Consider the following 22,874-nt stretch of genomic DNA (forward strand, 5'->3'; position numbering starts at 1 on the left):
ACCGACTGGAAGTGCACCACAGAAATTAAAACAAGGATAGCAATGGCAAAAGAGGCGTTTTATAAGAAAAGGAGAATCTTCTGCAGCGGTATGGACAGAGAACTCAGAAAGAGACTCATAAAATGTCTTGTATGGAGTGTTCTTCTATATGGCGCTGAAACATGGACTATGAGGAAAAAAGACAGAGAAAGGCTGGAGGCTTTTGAGATCTGGACATGGCGGAAGATGGAAAGAATAAGTTGGATGGACAGAGTAAAAAATGAAGAGGTACTGAGAAGAGTGGGAGAGAAAAGGCAGTTACTAGATGTAATAAAGAGAAGAAAAAGAAATTGGATTGGGCATATATTAAGAAAGAATGACGGACTGATAAAAACAGTTTTAGAAGGTTATGTAGAAGGGAAAAGGAAGCGAGGAAGGAAGAGATTCCAGATACTGGATGACATGATGGACGGTACAACATACAGCAGCCTTAAGAAGGAAGCAATGGATCGCAGAAAATGGAGAGGCAAAGGACCTGCTAATATAGCAGATAACTGATGATGATGATGATGAAACAGGGAAGTAAAAAATACTGTAACAGAAATGTTTAAGTCTTTTGCGCTACATAAGCCACTAATCTGCACTGACAAGTTCTTGCATGACATAGTAACAATAGCCTAAGAGAGACTTTTTCATCTTAATAGGTTCCAATCTGTCTGGTATTTCGATGAATTAGCTGTGTGAGTGAAAAGTTTTATTACGAGCAACATTACTACAGCTGGCCACAGACAATGGTGTGTGTGTGTGTGTGTGTGTGTGTGTGTGTGTGTGTGTTTTCTATATTAGAAGAAGGTCTTTTGACTCAAAGCTCAAATGTATACCAGTCTTTTTTTGTGCCCGTCAGTGACTCAATGCATCTTCTAAGTGGTGAGTAGCACTCTGTCCTTTTCATAGTACTGTCATTACCAGAACAGTACAAGAGATGAGATTGTTCGCATTAATCAGTAACTATTTCTAATGGTATATTAGCATGCAACAGCTGTTTAACCTTCAGCTCGGGCCTGACTTGGTGGAGTTGGCAGTCGTGTGGGCGTGAGGTGTGCTTGCTTGTGTGAATGAATAGTGTGTGTTTCTCTCTTTCTGACAAAGGCTGTAGCGAAAAGCTTATGTGTAAGTGTCTTAATTGTGCCTGGCTGCAACTTAACGCAGTAATGTATCTTTTCCTACATTTTTTATATTTATACATGGAGTTTCCATGGTTTGATTTTGCCTCCATGTGCAAACTGCAAAAATACGAATAAACCAGTTGAAAAATGTTACTACAAAAAGAGGAACATCAGAAGATGAAGAAAGCATCAAAGACAGTTTTTATTTAAGAAGTACTTGTGACCAAAAAGTGAGAAAAGAATATTGATAAAACTGATGCCAAATTTGTTGTAGGCAGTGGAAGCACTGAGTACTTGTCACACGAAAGGAAAATTATGTCAAATGTGAAGAGCTGAGAAGGTACAAAAATTAAGATTGTAAATGAAAATTTCATGTGTTTTAATCTTGTTGTTGATGTCAACTCACAAAAGGTGCTATTGAACAATGTATTACATGACCATGAACTACAAAGAAATTTAGTGTCGGTAAATGCCATTTCTGAAAAAGAGGTAGTGGCAATATTTGACAAGAAAAAGGTGACAATTGTGAAAGATGGAGACATTATTCTGGAAGGCAGCCAATCAGAAAATGGACTACAAGATGGAGGCACTAGTGTCACAAATGAAGAAAACAATTCAACACTGTGCAGCACAGAGCAATAAGACCACACAAGATTATTTCACACTGATGTATGTGGTTAGATAAATCCACGATCTTGTCTCAATGAAGAACAATTTTTAGTATGTCTTGATGACTATGCACATTTTTTGAGTGTGTACCGTTCACACACAAAAAATGAAAAAGAAGATCACATCAAAGAATATGCAAGTGGAAGTGAAACTCATTTCAGTCTGAAGGCAGAGAAAAATACGATGTGACAGGGGAGGAATGGTGTAGAAAGAAAGGTGTATCGATTGACTATGCAATTAAGTAATCTCCTCAGCTGAATGGTAAGGCAGACACAATAAATCTTACTATCATGAGCAAAGTGAGTGCCACATTTTTCGAATCAAAAGTTGGAAACAAAATGTGGGGCTATGCGGCCTTTAGAGTGCAGTTTATCTCATGAACAGAAGTACTACTACAGCAGTTGATGAGAGTCCACTTCAAAAGTGGCCTGGAAGTAGATAAAATTTGTCAGTATTGGCTACTTTTGGATCTGTGGGGTCCACAGAACATGAGTATTTTTTTTAAAAAAAGTAAGTGTAAGAGGTGTTCTTGATGGTTATGCCATATGGAATCCTAAGACTCGAAAATTTTCTGAAGCAAGAGATGTTGGGCTTACTCATCAATATGTAGACAAAGAAGAGGAAACCAGAGGAGGAGGAGCAGGAATAGCTCTAACTAGAGAAAACAAAATTTTTTGAAGAAGAAGAAGAACTCCAGAAGAAGATTTAAAAAACTTATCAGAAACCAAGACGTCCAATAAATTTGCCAACGAAATATAATGATTATGTCATGTTCACATACACAAAATGGACTGAAGGTGAAGACAAGGAGAATTAGATGAAGGCTACAAATGAAGCGGGAGAATCAATGAACTAAAATGAAACATGGACTGTAGTGGACACAGAAACTGCTCGTGGAAAAGAAATAATTACAGAAAAATGGATTTTCAAGAAAAAGTATAAGATAAGGAAAGTACAAAGTTAAACTAGTTGCAAGAGTGTGTCAACAGGATTAAACTAAAGTGGATTTTAAAGATATTTTTAGTTCTGCTGGACAAACTAATTCCCTAAGACTCCTATTTGCACTTGCTGCACAAAAAGATTTGATAATGACATTCGAGGTAGAAACAACCTTTCTGAATGGTAATCTGAAGGACCATATTTTCATGGAAGTTTCGGGGAGATACAAAGGAATCGTGAAAATTTCCTGCTCATAAAGGCATTGTATGGATGGAAACAAGCTCCATTGCAATGGAGTAAGAAACTAAACAATTTTCCTAAGAATGAGAAACTCAATCGAAACTGAAATCTGACCAATGTGGTCCCAAATCAGATACTCAGAAACACATGTATCTCTCTGTACAGGCAGGCAATGGGATGAAATTTGGAGAATACATCTGTCAAATGAAAAATCTCCTGCAAAAACACAAGAAAAATTTTGACACTGCAATAGATAGAAGTAACTCTTGTCTCTTGGAAGTGAAATAAAAATAACAAAAGCATATACCAAGAAAAATCTGCTAAAGAAGTGGTAAAATGGTACAGAATGGAAAAGTCAAAAACGGTAACCACTCCAATTTCAACTCCAGGAGAAACTGAAGAAATCAGTGCAGCAAAGACAGACTTTCCATATTGTGAAATGATGGGTAGTTATTGTATTTAACATGTAAAGCAAGACAGGACCTAGCATATGCTGTGAATTATGAAAGCAGATCAATGGGTAAACCAAATCACACAGACATCCAAAATCTGAAGAGAGGTGTAAGAAATTTGAATTCAATGACAGGGAGTGGATGGCTGTGATGTGGATTTCAGAAATGACAAGAAAGACAGAAAAAATGCTACAGGATATACGAGATAAATCACATAAAACTTGCATTACAAAAATTGCAGAAATGGGAAGTGCTACTGATGCGCAGTTTTCACAGACTGGATTGGTAGTCAGGGGTTTGTATTGTTAGCCTATAAACATATTGTAATAATATTTAGGAGGTGTATTTTCTGTGCAAACATACACTCTTTTGAAATGGAACAATGCCTAGTCACACTAACAACATAGAAGTAGGTTAAATTAGAACATCAGTGGAGTTTCTTGCAGGATTTTACGCGAGTCGTTTAAGAGATGTCATATTTTGATAAGTGTCTACATTGACATTTGTTTGTGTCATACAACCTGTGTAGTTGCTAGGTAAGATGATGTTATGTTTGCTTACAGTGTGATTGTGTGTTCCCTGAATGCACTCCCACTAGGTAGCCAGTCAGTGCGAAAGAGTCCAAGCAGTTGGTGGCGAATGGACAATGGTAGTTACCAATATAGAAAAACCTGACATCCTCATGGTCTATGAAGAGTGTAGAAAGAATGCAGTTCATTCTTGTACTGTAAATGCTGCAAGATATTACAATAGCCATCAACCACCTCAGCAATTATTTACCAACCTCTTCCACCAGTTATATGAAAGTGGTAGTGTAACACCTAGACAATGTAACAAAAGAAGAGGGGGACATTAATGTTCTTGCTGCTGTTGCAGCTGATCCGCATGTTAGCATCCTGCAATCACACAAAGAAATGGCACGTGTCACGCAAGTGTTCAATGCATTCTCCATTGACATAGGTTCCATCTACCCCCATCAAGAGCTCCATGGAAACAACTGTGAAAATTGTGTTACCTCAGCTATATGGGCATTAAGACAGGATACTCCTCACGTCTTCTGCATCTTGTTTAGTGATGAAGCCACATTGACCAATCATGGTCAGGTGAATTGCCGAAATATGCACTACTGGCCAGCTGACAACCCCGTTTGACTTTGTCAGGAGGAATGTTAGCATCCATGGAGCGTGAACATGCGGTACGAGATAGTGACCAATCTGCTCATGGGCCCATTTTTGATAGTTTGAAAACTGAACGTGCACACGTATTGCAGTTTCCTAACGAACTATCTCCCACAAGACTAGGAGGAACCCATGAGTACCAACATGCGGCTATCCAGCCTACAGTGCACAAAGTACTACAATATGACTTCACGAATTTTTTTCCAAATTGTTGGACTTCATGCAGAGGACTTGTGCATTGGCTAGCCTGTTACCCACATTTGACGCCGGTATACCTTTTTCTGTAGAGAAAGCTGAAAGATGCTGTCCACAAGGACATACCAACTACACCCAATGATATGCAATGATGTATTACAGCAGACTGCTTGGACATCTCAACAGTCGTTCGGTAACAGACTGGAAGCGTGTAATGCCACTGCCGGTGGTCATTTTGAACACAACTTTTGATGGACCACTGTCTCATTACTGGTCAGAATCCACATAAGTAGTGTAAGCATTTGTGATGTTTTTTAGTGGGTGCTATAGGTATTGTACAAGAGTTGGTGTTGGTACTTTTCAAAATACAGTATCTCGTAAATGACTCACACTGGAACCCTGCACCAAACACCTCTGACATTCTAATTTACCCTACTTTTAGTTTGTTAATGTCAATAGGCATTGGTCCATTTTAAAAAGATATGGTCGCACAAAAAATACACTTTCAAGTATGACAATCTGTTTATTGGCTAACAATATGAGCTCCTGGCTACCAACCGTTTCTGTGAAACTGCACATCAATAGCACTTTCCATTTCCGCAATATATGCGGTGCAATTTTTTGGTGTTTCACCTTGGATATTTCTTTAGAATAATGTCTTAATCACTTAGTGCTACAAGAAGCAGTGGTTGCACTCTACTACTGAAGCAAAATACATGTCGGCAGATCAATGTTGTCAGGAAATGAAGGTTTTGATGACTTTCACAAAGGAAATGATGAACAGAAACATGGAAACGACACTGTGTGGATTACCAAAGTACAATAGCAGTGATACAAACAGGTCAAATATCCAGAAGAATGTCACATCTGACTCCCAAACCACCTACAGGCATGCCATGCCCCAGGTGGGAGTCAAGCCTATCGTGACACACACAACTGGAAGAGGGCTTCGCAGCCCTGACCCACTTCATTAGGAAACTCACTCCTTACTAATATAAGCACAATGCAGTACCCAAAATGACATATTCACAATTCTGTCTCCCTCTCCCTCTCCGTCTCTGATGTACATCTGAGGTACAAGGGGCTACTAAAAAGTTCCTGTTTGAGGGCACTGCTGCAATGTATATACAACTTAGCGTGACTCTGATGTGGGTATACAAGCAACAATGTGTAGACAAGGGATTAGTGTGGCATTAATGTCTTTTTGACATATGTGCGATAAATGCAGAAACATGAATTATGGCAACATTATTACCAAATGCGTCCAAACAGGACCGATGTGCTCTTATTCTTTTCTTGGCTGTTGAAGGACAAACACCAGATGACATTCATCAGAGAATGAAGAATGTATATGGGGCAGCAGGTTTGTCGAAAACCAGCAATGTGGATTGGGTGCTGCTGCTTCATATAATGCATGTCCCCATATCAAAAATGTCATAACGTAGAAGTTATGAAAACTCAAATGGGAGATACTTGAGTACCCACCCTACAGTTCTGATCTCTCTCCAAGAGATTACATGCCTTCCCTTAAAAAGGGCCTTAAGGATCAATGATTCCTGTAAGACAAGGATGTGCAACAGGCAGTAATAGACTTCTTCATGCAGCAGGACTATATGTTTCACAAAATGGTTACCTTCAAGACAGTGTGTCAGGATGATGATTGCTTCAACACTTATGGCGATTTTGCCTCATTGGCATATCGATTTGGGATTGTATGGCCTTCCAATGGAAACTTTCTGATCACAGATGGCCATACTTTATGGAACATAAAATCTACTATATTGTACTGTGACACTAAAATATAGCAGTTTTTACAAACACTCTTATTCTGCACATTACTAATATACACTTTGATTATACTGTTGTATGATAATATCACTATTCGACTGATTGTTGTGTGCTGCTGCAGCCTACTCAACAGAAAGTACTCATCTCTTGAAATGTGACAGTTTGTTGGAAAATAAGGGTATTTATATGAACAGAGCAATTGCTTAATTACTTTCATTGAATTCAGCACAACAGCATTACTGAAGGTACATTCTAGGGAAAGAAACCTCTCTCCCCTTTTCATGGCATGATTAGATTTTCAGAATTTGCATTTTATTACAATTAAAGTGTCACCTTTTTAGGCACTATTATTCCCTATTGATTTCAATTTGTAGATACTTCTACTCAGTATTGGCCCAGACAATGTGATAAATTTTGTACCTAATACCACACTGCTCTGCAAAATTTAACGATGAGACATAGGTGGAGTATCTTTACTTATTAAGAACTCAGTGGAAACAAGTGAAATTGCAGGAGCATGTTGCCAGATGTCTCCCAGTTGTCCACAGAAAGCTGAACACCACATGACACGAGGACAGTGTGACTATATTGCCACATGGGGCTGGCCCTACAAAATAAGGAAGTCACAGTAATGGCAAAAAGGCACTGTGTGCGTCAGTCAGCAACAGTTACGGTAAGTTGTGGTGGTGGTCTTCATTACAACATTTGGATGACTTCAGGGGGACAATAATCAGGAAACTAGAAGAAGAAAAATGTGTGGCAAATGTAGCCCAGGTGTTTGGTATTGCTCACAGCATTGTTTCACATGCATATGGAGCATTCCAAACCACAGGCACTGATGCCCAAAGGAGAGGAGGTGGTAAAACGTGGTCAACTACAGCAGCAGATGACTTCTACGTTGTGTAACAGCAAAGAGTAACCCACATGAAACAGCTGGTGCAATTGCAACCAAGTTTAAGAAGACTGCTGGGCATGGAATCTCATGCACCAAAGTGGCAGCACAAGAGTGGTCTCTCTGCCCGACAACTAGCCTAGTATGATATGTTTCACTGACACGTTGGCGGCACCATTTGCGATGGTGCCAAGAGCACAAGGACTGGACCAATGAGTAATGGGATCATATGCTCTTCTCAGATGAGAGCAGATCCAGTTTGAGTAGTGAATCTGGACCAGGTAACGCAGCCAGGAACAGTGATGGATATGATTGATTTGATGGTCAAGGTGTTATGGTGTGGGGTGGCGTAATGTTGCATGAGCATACAGACCTCCAAATCTTTGAACACTGTACACTTAGTGGTCATGACATTGTAATTCTTCCGACGAGTGTCTTTTCAAGGGTGCATTCGGTCCAGACTTCATTTTTATGGACGACACTGCACAACCACATCTAACAGCGCAGGTAGAGGGCTCTTGAAATGAAACGATATTCGGCAAATTGACTGGTCACTGATTTTCCCCTAATGTAAAGCCCACTGACCACATGTGGAGCGCCTTATGGAGACATTTTGAAGCACATTCATGTGCACCAATGACCATCCAGAAGTTGGAGGAATGGAACGCCCTACCACACGAACCCCTTACCAACCTCGTAGCCAAATGGGAGCACACTGCAAAGCATGCATTGCGTTTGTGATCATCACACACCCTATTAAGAACTATGTTCTGCCTTTTGTAATGTACAGGGGACGATCATAGATCATGGTGACTCCAAAGTAATTATTGTCTTTGAGTAAAAGAGTTATTTCTGTTTGTCTCATTGTATATTTCTTTCAATTACATCCTGTACTCTGTATGTAGTAGTACTTTCTTTGTATGGCCCAAGTTTCATTGAGCTATGTTATTTGGCAGTGACACATTATGCAAAATTACTTTCATTCTTAAGTTGCATGCCGGCCAGTGTATATGTAACTTCAAAAATACACAACAGAAAAAGTCCTAGGTTACTGAATAATGTACCCAGCGCGTAAACCCAATCGACACGAAAGCAAATTTTTTTTTACACTTACATTTTTAATGGTCAGTTTACTTATGATGTACAACAAACAGTAACCTGGTGTGATCACTCATTCATTACTGTCCACCTTTTTCAGTGTATCCTATTATGAAGGAAACCTTTAGGCATGTGAAATTATTCAACATATAGATTAATAAGTATTAACTATTTGTAAATCTTTACAAACTATTTGTGCTTTCTCAGCCTCTGTTTAATACAGCAATACTATAAAAAAATCTGTTGCTTCTTTGGTAAATGAAATGGCTGCTGTTCATCTCATATTGTAAGCCATTTGCATGGACAAACTGATATCTATCATAGAGCAACAGTTACCAGTGCAGCATAAATATAGATACTTGTCTACACTAACACTGTTACTTGCTATACATGGTTACAACTTGTCTTCTGAAAATGCTGGAGGTCTCTTTCCCTGGCACAGGTTACTTTAATCCCAAATGTTATCAGTCTCTTGTCTGCTGCTTAAGTCTACCATAGTTCATTTTATGGGAAAATGTCACTCTCAGAACTGAAGAAATATGTTTAAAATAGTCCTGTTTTTCCATCAAAACTGATTGCTTTTTAAATCTGTTCATAATGTTCCTCCTGTGTGTTTTTTAGCATTGTTTCCCTGATATTGGCTTGTTCATTTACTGTTTCGTATCCCGGGCCTAATCATACAAAAAGTTGTTATCAAGGAACTCTGTCTAGTTCCCTGTGCCTAGCACAACTGATAATCAAATGGTATCCCCGAGGCTGCATGCTAGAAACCGTTTACATGCAACCGGCAACCACTCCTGTTGGCCACCCTAAATAACTGTTTGTCCAGATGCAAATTACAAAATCAAGCAAATGTTCTTTAGCTGTCTGGGGACATCAATCAGCATGATTGCCTTCATTGTAGCTTTGTTTTTTTACAAATATATGAACAGCGATATGACTTTTTTAAATAGCACCCTGTATTTTTTTATTTGATAATTCATTTCCTCGCCTAAAGACCTATTCCAAATGTATCACAGTGTACCATTCATTCACTGAAACACAACGTTATTAATTACATAACACAGCATTGACTTTGAGCCCGGGATCACAAACTCGTCCACTTGCTGGAGTTGTCAGATAACAAATGAAAACCAAGTAAAAACATAACACAAAATTGACTTTGACTCTCCTGTACCATTGCCCAGGAGTCAAACATTCAAAGGTGCTCAGAGTGCTGACCCTCAACACCAATACACTGGTGCACTCATTGAGTGAAAGAATTATTTACTGCTTCCAGTGTTGCCTGCTGAAGAGAATTACAAGGAAGCATGATACATTCCTGCATGTCCTCTGGAGTTGTTGGAATATCATGATAGACAATGTCTTTAATGCATCCCCAAAGAAAAAAAGTCCAGAGGATTTAAATCAGGAGACCTAGCAGGCCAAGTAACTGTTCCTCCTCGATCAGTCCATCTGGCAGAATACCTTTGGTTCAGAACACGATGTGTACGCAAGGCACTATCTGCTGGACATTCAACGTGTTGATACCACATAAGCATTCAGGTTCTTAGCGGCACTTCATCCAGAAGAGGAGGAATAATTCGTCTGAGGAAGTTGGCATATGCTGTGCCATTTAGACTGCCATGGATGAAATAAGGGCCAATAATTGTAGTACCAAGCATCCCACACCAGACATTAACTCTCCACTGACGCTGATGTTCCACCTGTCTAAGCCACCGTGGGTTGTCGCTGGACCAATAATGCATGTTCCTTGTATTTAACTGTCCTTTGTTTGAGAGGGAACATTCATCGTTAAATAGAACATTGGAGAAGAAGTTCGGGTTGGCAAGGATTTGCTTCTGTGGCCACTGACAGAGCTGTACACGATTCTGGAAATAATTCCCATGCAATTCTTGATGAAGGTGTAAATGGTAAGGATAGAACCAGTAACGTGTAAGAATACAATGTACACTGGTTTTAGGAATGCCAATCTAGCGTTCAAACTGTCATGGGTTAACATGTGGATTCATAGTAACAGAAGCGAGAATGGCAACCCTGGCAGCTTCATCTGTGCAAGTGCCGACGATTGCATTGTTGTGGGCTGAAACTTCCCATTTCCTGAAGTGTCGCAACGAGACGAGAAAACATTTATTGGGAAGATGGGTTCTTGCCAGGATATCGCTCTCTGTACAGTACCACTGCCTCCGTAGCATTTCACTTATCTTCAACAACAACAATAAAAGAAACATTACGTCGAGATGATGTGACTTACCAAACGAAAGCGCTGGCAGGTCGATAGACACACAAACAAACACAAACATACACACAAAATTCAAGCTTTCGCAACCCACGGTTGCTTCGTCAGGAAAGAGGGAAGGAGAGGGAAAGATGAAAGGATGTGGGTTTTAAGGGAGAGGGTAAGGAGTCATTCCAATCCCGGGAGCGGAAAGACTTACCTTAGGGGGAAAACAGGACAGGTATACACTCGCACACACACCCATATCCAACCGCACATACACAGACACAAGCAGACATTTGTAAAGGCAAAGAGTTTCGGCAGAGATGTCAGTCGAGGCAGAAGTACAGTGGCAAAGATGATGTTGAAAGACAGGTGAGGTATGAGCGGCGGCAACTTGAAATTAGCGGAGGTTGAGGCCTGGCGGATAACGAAAAGAGAGGATATACTGAAGGGCAAGTTCCCATCTCCGGAGTTCTGACAGGTTGGTATTAGTGGGAAGTATCCATATAACCCAGACGGTGTAACACTGTGCCAAGTTGTGCTGGCCGTGCACCAAGGCATGTTTAGCCACAGGGTGATCCTCATTATCAACAAACACTGGTTGCCTGCGTCCATTCATGCGAATGGACAGTTTGTTGCTGGTCATTCCCACATAGAAAGCTTCACAGTGCAGGCAGGTCAGGAGGTAAATCACGTGGGTGCTTTCACACGTGGCTCTACCTTTGATCGTGTACACCTTCCGGGTTACAGGATTGGAGTAGGTGGTGGTGGGAGGGTGCATGGGACAGGTTTTACACCGGGGGCGGTTACAAGGGTAGGAGCCAGAGGGTAGGGAAGGTGGTTTGGGGATTTCATAGGGATGAACTAAGAGGTTACGAACTTTAGGTGGACGGCGGAAAGACACTCTTGGTGGAGTGGGGAGGATTTCGTGAAGGATGGATCTCATTTCAGGGCAGGCAACCTATTCATGGGTCGCTTAGAAGAAGCCTTCTTGGTTACAGTTAGATTATTATTATTATTATTATTATTATTATTATTATTATTATTACCTTCACTTTCTCAGACGTTAAGTCCGGTTAAAAATGGAGTGACACGGACCTTGATCAAGCGTCACTTCCTTTTAACTGTATTATTATTATTATTATTATTATTATTATTATTATCTTTACTTTCTCAGACGTTAAGTCTGGTTAAGAATGGAAAGTGACGCGGACCTTGATCAAGCGTCACTTCCTTTTAACTGTACGGTATATGTTACATTGCATTTAGGAACTTTCGGGTAATTGAACATGTATCAATAATTACAGATTTCTGTAGTTGTATATATAAGTTTGGATGTAGCTGTAATGCATTGATGTACTGGTGGATATTGTGTGGTATGACTCCTGTAGTTGATAGTATCCAATTGGATGTATTTTTCAATTTTTTCTCCTGTTTTCTTTTGTATATTTGTTGTATTGGGTTTGGATATTTCAATTAGTTGTGTTAATTTCTTCTTTTTGTTGGTGAGTATGATGTCAGGTTTGTTATGTGGTGGTGTTTTATCTGTTATAATGGTTCTGTTCCAGTATAATTTGTATTCATCATTCTCCAGTACATTTTGTGGTGCATACTTGTATGTGGGAACGTGTTGTCTTATAAGTTTATGTTGTAAGGCAAGCTGTTGATGTATTATTTTTGCTACATTGTCATGTCTCCTGGGGTATTCTGTATTTGCTAGTATTGTACATCCGCTTGTGATGTGATCTACTGTTTTATCATCATCATCATCATTATTATTATTAAGTGTACAGAAAAGGAGCAGTCTGCAAGTCCACATCAACTACTGTGCTAAAGCATAGCTCATATTCACATGAAATTATCAACTTTGCACATTTATGTGATAATTTGCCTATTTTAAATTCATTACTTTTCATTACATTAATTAAAAATTGTAATTATTAATGTGCTTTTTGAATACAATGGATCAGCAATCAGTGTGTGGTTGTATGCACAGAAATTTCTGAACAAATCCTACATCACAGTTGCCTTGCATATTTTGTCATTCCCCCTCCCCCCCAACAATTTGTTATTCACTATTAACGATCTGTTATGCTTCAAAAGGAACCAACTCCTTGTGATTCACACAGGACACAAGATGTACATAGAACAAGGAAAAAGTGAATGTATGAACAACTGTACTTACAGACAGCATGTTTCTTGTTCTAAGGAATCTGTATATCTGTGTAGGTTCTGAAACAAAGCAAAACAAAAATTAATCACATATTGTAATCTGCAAGAGTTGCTTCTGTCATTAAATTATAGTTAAGGTTGCTTGGTGAGTATTCTAATTCCTTCTATAACTCAGTGATCTGTAACAACACATGCAGGGCGGTGTGTGTTTCGAGGAGACAAATGTTCACATACTACTAATACTTCTGTATCTAGTCAACGTTTCATTTATTCTTAAAGACAATGACAACAGAAACTCAGAATAATTACAAATGTTACACGAGAACCTACATAATTTATAAGCAGTGTAGTACTTTTCCATTACAAATTTTCAGGGAAATGCTTGTCATTTCTTTATAAAACCATCAAAAATTTTATGTATTCATAAAACAAAGCACAACTGATTACTATTTCTTAACAAACTCTTTATTTATACCATGACAGGTTTCAAGCAGTTACATTATCTTCAGTTGCCTTTAATTGTGTTACACAATTAATTATGTAAATCATCTTCACATTTAGTGTCACTTAGGATGATCAAGTGTAAATAGGGGCAATGAAGTAACTGTGCAGTTTCCTTTTTATTTCTTTAAAATACATAAAAAGTGAAGTGTTTGAATTTTCAGCCAGTATTATTCGGCAGAATACATGGTTTGGGCAATGTATCTATTACAAAGAAAGCAAGATTTAGATTTGACAACTCATCAGTAATGAGGTCGTTAAAGCTGGAGCACAAGCTCAGACTGAAAAAGAATGAAGAGGAAAATCTGTTGTCCCATTTTCAAATGAACCATCCTGGCTGTCACCTTAACTGATTCATGAAAATAACAGAAAACATTAATATAGAGGAGTAAAGAGGACTTACTGTCTCAATTCTTCTTGACTGTGAGTCCAGCGTGCTAATCATTGCGCTACCTCGCAATCTACTGCAGAGGAAATGCAATATAGGCATACACTATTTTGAGGGGTGATGATTTACAACCCATAAAAATTATTCAAAACCATGGCTGCACTCTTGGATTGATCAATTTATTACACAGCCAGTTTCAGTTATAAAGAAACCATCTTTAAGTGTATTATGACATCAAAATCAGATGTTTGACAACTCATGCCACTATCCAACAACATGCCACCAGCCAACATTTTGATGATTTAATTGTAAATCATGAGCACATGTAACATACATAGACGCACTGCATGCTACATGTGCTCCTGAATTATAATTAAAATTGTGACAAGTCTGATAGTGGTATGGGTTGTCACACTCCTGATTACAATCATAATACACCTAAATATGGTTTGTTTAGGACTGAAAAAAAGGCTGTGTAATAAATTTATTAATGCAGCTTTGTGTGACTATGATAAAAAAACCGCAGCGTGTTTCTAATTCTGTGTAATGATTTTGAGTGTGGGTGTGGGGGGCAGCTAAGTGATGTGAAAATAATGAAGTACGCACATACTAGTATGGGATCATTCCAATTTAAGCCTATCTCCCCCGCCCCCCTCCCCCAATGAGAGTCTGGTGTCTTACCCACTGCATTTCATCCTACAGGTTAAATCATTCTTCTTATATAACACCTACTGATTCTTATACAATTTAAACATTTAAAAGTCCAAGAAGTTCCTCATAACTGAACTACTACTAGTAAATTTCGGACCATATACCTTTAAGCCTAGGCTAATTTGATTAACAGAAGTATCTCACAAGGTAATTTCTACTCTAGAAGCTTTTGTTTACGAAATTTTAATGTAAGTTACATTTTACAGCAAATCAAAAGCACGTAAGGAAGGCCAATTTATCTCTCTTGATTGTCAAGACATCTGTTACAGCCTTGCCTTGCAGTTTTTCTGAGACTGTCTTGCAGTTTTAGTAATTTATAAAGAAAAGTACGTTAAAATATGGGCCCTGGACTACGCTAAGGCCCCGTCTGTTACAACCACCTTAACTTGCAACCAGACTGTCACCTTCCAACAGAACCTATAACTACGGCAACATCACAGCTCGGTCTACCGCCACAACTAAGATTGCTGGAAGGGGAGACGGGAGCAGTTGACGAAAACGACCGACATAGTCACACTCAGACCCAAATATAACACATTCGCTATGTTTACATTGACTCCCAAAACAATTTCGTTAACTGATTTGACAATACCGTTTCTGGTTGGGCATGTAAACACTCTTAAATCTATTCTGCAAATCCGTTTCTAGCAGCTGGTTTTTCACTTCCACAGTCGACGTACGCTCCCATGTAAAAAGTACTGCCGTTTTTGAAATGTCCTTGAGTTGTCAGTTTACGTCTTGTTTTCAAAATATTCGGCTAATATACACGAAATGACTTATTGTGCAGTGAAGAAGCAAAAATATTAGACTGAGCATGGAGCTGTCTACCTCTATTATTTAAGTGAGGGTAAATTGCGACCGTGCTGACTAAAGCAGAAACTGGAACAGCTGTTTTGCAGACGCCATATTTAACTGGGCTAGCAAATCCGCTTCACGACTTAACATGTAAACATGACAGCGAAAAACGGTTTACAAAATTCCGTGTTGTTCTTACGGAAGACATGTCGTGTTGTTTGTCCCTCGGTTATTGGTAATAATATATTAAAGGTTTTTTTAATATTATACGTGTATGTGTAACTGAATAAATGCAAAACGGAAATTGCATTTATTCGGCTCTACATGGATATATGTTAAAAATCGTTACCGCACTGTAAAAACAAAATAAACTTAAAAAAATCCCTAATATAATAACCAAATATATCTAGTCCTTCGTCTGCATTCTGCAACAACCAACAGGCGACTGTGTCTTAACCCACACGATTAATAATATGAAAAAGTTGCGCTAAATTCCTGCAGCAAATAAAATCTTTCGCTGGAGTTAAATGTTTGGAAACCACGCGATCTATATACTGCTTGGGATACATAAACGATTGCGTAACTATAGATACGACCTGAAGCCTTGTGTGGGGGTTAACCTGTAAAGCAAACTACTGTATTTTGCCTTAATAGCGGGGATTGGCAGCACAAGCTGAAGGTTACAAACTGACACTGTCTCAGACTCTGGACAGTACAGCTCTTTCTGACCCTCCTCCCTTACTCCAAGATGCGAACGAATCCCTGACCTGCGCGAAGGCATGCCGACCTGAACAATGGACTGGCCATTCCACGGGGGAGAGGAAGAAAAAGAAAATAGGAGTCAGCCGCTTGTTCTATAGTTGCCCGTTGCGGCTCAGCGTGAGTACGGCTTTTTCCTAAATGTGCCTGTTTCTTGTTTCAGCCGTCTGAATACTGATCACATCTTTCGCATATGGAAACTTAACAGATTTTTGCTACAAAGTCTTGCGGACGAATAAAGAACTGATACTGATGTCAATTCTCTATTACTGCGCATGGATATTCTTTCTAACAAAGCAGAAGCGGAACTGCTTCAACAAAAATTCAATAAATTTATCTGGTTTGCTACACAACTTACCAATTACGGTGCTTAACGGTCACTGTGTCAACAATATTTTTTTTGTACTCGCAACTACTAGTCTGCACAACCGTCTCCTTTGTTGCAGTGCTCTCAAGAATGCGACTACCTAGTTGTTTATGTACGACAGCGTTTTATAACTTTGACGCCTGTTAATTTGACAAACAGGTAAACGTATTCATCTCGTTGTTATGGCGGTCTCTCGTGTCTTTATTTATTAATTTTTTTTTTTTACAATCATCCGCTTCTTCGTTTTTGATCGCGAACTTTCTCAAGGGAAGAATAAACGGCATCATTAGAGACGGAACCTCAGATCATAGACCGCTGTCTCTTCGAAAGAACTGTACTTGCTGAAGCTACACCACTGGCCCCCATACCAAACACAACCGTACCAACAAGAATGGTGAAACACTAATGGACTTCTGCGGAAACTTCGGACTTAAAATCATGAGTGCCCAATTTTTAAAACCTGCACATAAATCAACCACATGGAGATCACAGAATACCAATTGACCATGTCGCAATTTCCAATGAAAACACAAAAGAAATTCTAAACGTCAGAACCCGCAAATATGTCTTTGAATCATCATCATCTCCAAATAAAAAAGTTCCAACACGACATAATGCTAAAAAGGCCACCCAAAAGTACCAAACGAAATCAGGAATATCAAACTCAAAAAAGAAAATATTATCATGCAAATCAATCAGGAAGAATAAACAGACTGGAAGAAACTAACAGAGAAAATTCAGGAAGCCATCAAAATAGGACAACCCACGCGCATCGCAGCTGGAACGCAACCTGCGATCACGCAGTTGACAACCGAATAACTGTGTGGAAAAAAATTAGCAGTCACAAAACTGAAGAAAACTGGGAGAACTTTCTTAAAACCCAAAAACAGTCCTCAATACTAATTAGAAAAGAAAAAACGGGTATATAACAACAGGCTGTGCGAAATCCAGTAAGATTTCATCAAAAATAATACAAGAAATTTCTATAAGACTTTAAGAGAAAAATTACAGGGAAACCAAGCACCTAGCTTGTGCTTCAAGAAACCCGATGGCTCTTTGGAAATTAACACGAAAAATAACTGCAAGATTTTAGCCCAATATTTCAATTCCCGCCTCAACTGCGAACCACCCCAAGAAAAACTTGTCTTCTCTTCTCCAGTATTCACACACCCAGACTCACATGCCCCGGATCTCGAAGAAAATGTGGAGATAGTCAAACAGTTGAAAGATAACAAAACACCAGGAAAAGATGGTATTATTGCTGAATTCTGGAAACTAAACGATATTATACTTATGCAGAAACTACATCATATAACAACAGACATATGGATGACGGAGCAAATACCAGAGGACTGGAAATGCACTGCAATTCACCCGCTACGAAAAAAATGGCGATGACAGGCATCAACAATTACAGAGGAATTTCCCTGCTCCCAGTCGCTTACAAAATCCTTTCCAAGCACTTTTAAACAGGACAGAATCCCAAGCAGATCCATCAATTGGTAAATACCAGGCCGGATTCAGAAAAGGACACTCTTGTGCGGAACAGATCTGGTGCTTAAAGACGATATTACAAATGAGGAAATGCATCGAGTTCAGGAAAGAATACGATTCAGTGGCCCGTGACACTTTGTTTAAAATCATGGAAGAATTTGGGATCGACCGAAAGACACGAAAAATTACAGAACAAACACTTACAGGAACAAAATCCAAAGTGAAATTCATGGGCGAAATACCAGAACCCATCGAAATCAAAACTGGAGTCCGACAGGGGGACGGACTATCCCCAATGCTTTTCAGTATTGTTGTAGAAAAGATCATCAGGGATTGGGAAGAAAAGATCATCAGGGATTGGGAATCTCATGTAAAGGGCATCCAAATTGGTATAGAAAAAGAGAACCGAATTAAAATTTAGTGCCTTGCTTTCGCTGACGATATTGCAATTATCACCAATAACAGAATAGAAGCGATTCACGCAGTGGGAAAACTACATGAAATTTCACAAAAAACCGGACTACAGATATCTTATGAAAAAACCAAGTATATGGAAAGACAGCCAGAAAATAAATCCCTTTTAATCACAAAACATGGTAAAATTGCACAAATCTGCCATTTTAAATACCTCGGAGAAACTTTAGTCTTCAAGATTAAACTGAATCGCCAATGAACAAAGAATCACTAAGCTCCAGAAGGCCTACAAGCTAACATGGATGCATTACAACAAGAAGTCCATTTCGATAGACACAAAATTAAGGCAGTATACAACAGTGTTTCTTCCGGAAGCAATCTACGCAGTTGAAACAATGGTGATTGATGGTCATTCAAAAATTAGGGAAATAGAAAAACAAGAAAAGAAAATTCTCACGAAGATTTACGTGTCAATCAACAAAAACGGTATTTGGATGAAGAGACCACAAAACGAGCTCTATATAAAGACCAACAGTAACAGATGAAATCAGAAAACGCCGAGCCAAATTTTATACACATAGCTACAGCACGGATGACTCCAGAGCAGCAAGGAAACTTTTCAATATAATACCAAAGAGTAAATGCAACACAGAATGGCTGAAAGAAGTCCAGAGGGATCTGCAGCAGATCAACATAAAAAATCTCGAAGACCGCACTGAGTGCCGGGATAAGATCACAAGTGTGAAGTTTGAGGAAAGAGCATCGCGCCAGTCTGATAAAAAAATGGGCAGAACAACAAAAGGAGCATTTTGAGAGGATGAAGAGTTTCTCGGAAGCAAAGAAGAGAAAAGTCCGGAGATGAAATTATGAATTCAAGTTCAATCGCTCTCCTAAAGTGGTACAATCGTTATAATAAAAATAGTATAACTACACCCTCAAGCAGCGGAAGTATGATTACAAACATAATTTGAAAGAAACATAGTTCATGACAAACATCAGTAATGCACCTCAAACGCTTAAAAAAAATAGTACCTTAAGTAACTGCTTCAAATATGTAGAAGAATGGATATAAAACAATATTAACGGAAAGACAGCAACAGAGACTAGACTATATGAAATGGAGAGGTCCTTGCAAATATCAAGAAACATATCTACAAACAAATCTTTACCCTGCGTGCACAAAAGTGACATGCTAAGAAACAGTGGTCAGACCAGAAATACTAGGCAGTGGGATCTCTTAAAACTATGAAACAAGAGCTCAAAAAAAATGGAAACATTAAAGAATAATCCTAAGAGAAATACTAGGACCTAACAGCAGCAGTGAATCAGAATAAAGACTAAGACCTCATCCAGAACTACATCTGAAGAGTTCACAGATATAAGGATAAAAAGGAGGTAATTCTTTGGACACATATGCAGGATGAATAATGACAGAATAAACAAACAAGTCTGACTTATTAAACAATTCCATATTCAAAATCACACGGCTGAGAGATAGAAAACGAGGCATTGAAAATGTGGGATTCGACGTGGACGCAAAAGAAGCAGAACACTGTTTAATGAAGTATAGAAAAGGCAGGCTTTCAGACAGATAAAAAAAAAATTAATAACTAGAAGAAAGTGGATACAAGAAGAGCAGGAACAACATTTTCGAAGAATGAAAGACGTGTGGCCAGAACGAAACTGTAGCTAAAAACGAGGAAGCAGAAACAATGCAAGTTTTCGACAAAATAGTAAAAACTGTTGATTCGTCGAACCCTCGAAAGGGTTATTCGAAAGAAAAAAAAGCAATTGTTTATACTGGTGCTCACACGAAACTGCAGTTCACAGAAACATATGTGAAAGGCACTCGTTCGAAAATTTGAGAAGTACATATTTTATGCAATAATTGCAACACGTAACTATGAGTCACAATTTGCACGATACAAAAACGAATGCCGCGCTCACCACCATCCGTGTGTTACACACAACCACGATTGTAAATACAGTAGTACAGACTAGGGTTATTCAAGTGTCGTAACTGTAATGGGGTGGGGAACAGTTATACTATTTATTTCGGTGTTTTCACCTATACCCAGAAAAGTCCAGTCTTTCAGTCACTTTTTTCTTAGTGAAGGGTCTTTCTCGCTTTGATTGTCGGACCTAGCTGTGTGCCCACATTTGTTGTTGGCAGCAAGGCACTGGGCCTTGTGAAGAGAGCTTTTACCCGGTTGGAATGCTTTCAGCAAGCCACAAGCCCATTCACGCGGGCTGGTTCTCAGACAAACAACTGAAAAATAAAGAAACTTCCTGGCAGATTAAAACTGTGTGCCGGACCGAGTCTCCAATTCGGGACCTTTGCAAGGGTCCCGAGTTCGAGTCTTGGTCCGGCACACAGTTTTAATCTGCCAGGAAGGTTCATATCAGCACACGCTCCGCTGCAGAGTGAAAATCTCGTTCTTCAAACTGAAAAGTAACTTGTTGAACACACATAGCTTTATATGTGATCCCTTGCCATCTTTAATACCTTTACTTTTTATGATCCGACAGTTTGCTTAGAAACTTGGACACTGATTTAGGTAAAAATATAAACGCTTTTGGTAAATGTTCTTTGGGTGAGTGGGTTGGTGAGAAGTTCTCATGACTACGTGAACCCCCCTTCTCCCCTTGGCTCCGCCCATGGATAAGATACTGGCTTGCAAACGTGGGTCTTTTTCGTAGTGTAGCGGAGTAGCTAATAGCATATGATCTACTTCACACACTGCAACCACAGAGAAGTGATCTCATTTACAAAGTCTTGTAATCTTCATACACTTTCCTCGATACCTAACCGTCAGTTCTTACATCTGTGGTACACGTGTGTGTGTGTGTGTGTGTGTGTGTGTGTGTGTGTGTGTGTGTGTGTGTGTTTTCAATTCTGCACACTCGGCAAGTTATTTTACAGCGCCTGATGCCACAATCAATTTCATCTTTCCTGTACGATACGCGAATGATGCACGGAAGAAACAACTGTAGAACTCTCAGTAAACCTTCGAATGAGCTCTATACTAGGATCATAATAGCAAAATGACTTGACAGCTATGTGTTTACTATGCTGCTATCATAGCTATAACCAATCACAGCAGGAGCACCCTCCGTCCTGTACACAGTTGCACATCGTCGTATGGCTCTGCTATCTAACTACGGAAGACAACAGCGGCGTATAACACAATTTTTGTGATATGTTCTTTCATTTGTTCTTCAGTGCGGTATGTTCATTTTACGGAATGCGTGAAGATAATTGAGAAATTGCTCAGAAAAATAACAAGACTATTATAATCCGCAAAGCGATCTCAATACTGCACGTTAACAGTGTACGTATGAAACAGCACAACTGCTACTAGAGGAGCCATATTGCGCATGCGCGTAACAGCAAACCGACAGCGTTCCCACTTTCCGTACCCAACTGTCACTCGCTTTGTTATTATGATCTAGGTATACTTCCTCTTATTTTCCCTTCTTGGTCATTTAGCGAGATGTGTGTGCGATCAAGGCACGCTCTCAGAATTTTAACAGTGAACGCCTCTGTGCCAGCGTCTGCTACGGGAATTTGGTGAGCAGGTCCTCTGCGTTCTTACGTTTAATGAACGAACCAAGACGAAAAGTGCCGCACCTATTCTTTCTACAGATTCTCTTTCAATCAATCGCTGTTTGTTTGCAGCATACCATCGAAGCAGCTCTGTATTTCTGAAATGAATTGACCTTTATGCCATACTTCTCAAAGTTAACCATATCTAATGCAGTACGCATACGGTGGGGCGGACACCTTTAGATAATGAAATAGGTGACACCGAAGCAGGCCCTACAAGGGAATGGAGCAATGAAGGAAAAAAAATGAACGAGTTTAACTGTACGTGTATTCACATTTCCTAACAGGTTAAAATTGTGTGCCGGACCTGGAACCCAGCCGATTCTTATCTTTCGCAGAGCAATGTTTCCAAATGCGCTCTAATCGCCTTTCCGCATAATCCGTTGCGGGAAAGCCTGTGTCTATGAATATAATGGCATTTCTCAAACAGAACAGCATTCCAGATAAGAGCGCCTTTATGAATGTGTTATTTTGATCAACAGAAAACGTTTCGAGAATTGTTTATGATTTTCAGCTGCTCGTTCTTTGATTTTATTGTGTTGTGTGTATCGTATACAAAAAAATTAAACATTCATTACGTGGATTCAAAGAAATAACCGATTCACCTATACACTGCTATTATGTTCCTTACGAGAAAATTTACAGCCGTTGGAGCAGAATCGAGAAGAAAATATAGAAAAGACAAATCCCTTCGACTTTGATGTTCTGGTGGACTTCATGAACATGCCTAAACAATCCTTAACATTTCTCATGAGAAAGACACGTGTATGCAATTTCCTTTACGGATGTGTTATACTTCCTCGAAAATCTTCGAATAAATGTAGTTTTGCAATGTCACCCTCACACCAG

General features: G+C 39.3%; 1 protein-coding gene across 1 annotated transcript in view; it reads right to left on the minus strand.

Annotated features, from left to right (window-relative positions):
• The window catches only part of LOC124605603 (polycomb protein suz12-B), a 305,926-nt gene that overhangs the window by 55,899 nt on the left and 227,153 nt on the right, over positions 1-22,874 (minus strand). Inside the window, exon 2 of the mRNA XM_047137397.1 lies at positions 13,003-13,049. Coding sequence (XP_046993353.1) covers positions 13,003-13,049 — 47 coding nt within the window. The remainder of the gene's footprint in view (positions 1-13,002; positions 13,050-22,874) is intronic.

The sequence above is a fragment of the Schistocerca americana genome, chromosome 3 (assembly GCF_021461395.2).
Source record: "Schistocerca americana isolate TAMUIC-IGC-003095 chromosome 3, iqSchAmer2.1, whole genome shotgun sequence".
NCBI classification, from domain to species: Eukaryota; Metazoa; Arthropoda; class Insecta; order Orthoptera; family Acrididae; genus Schistocerca; species Schistocerca americana.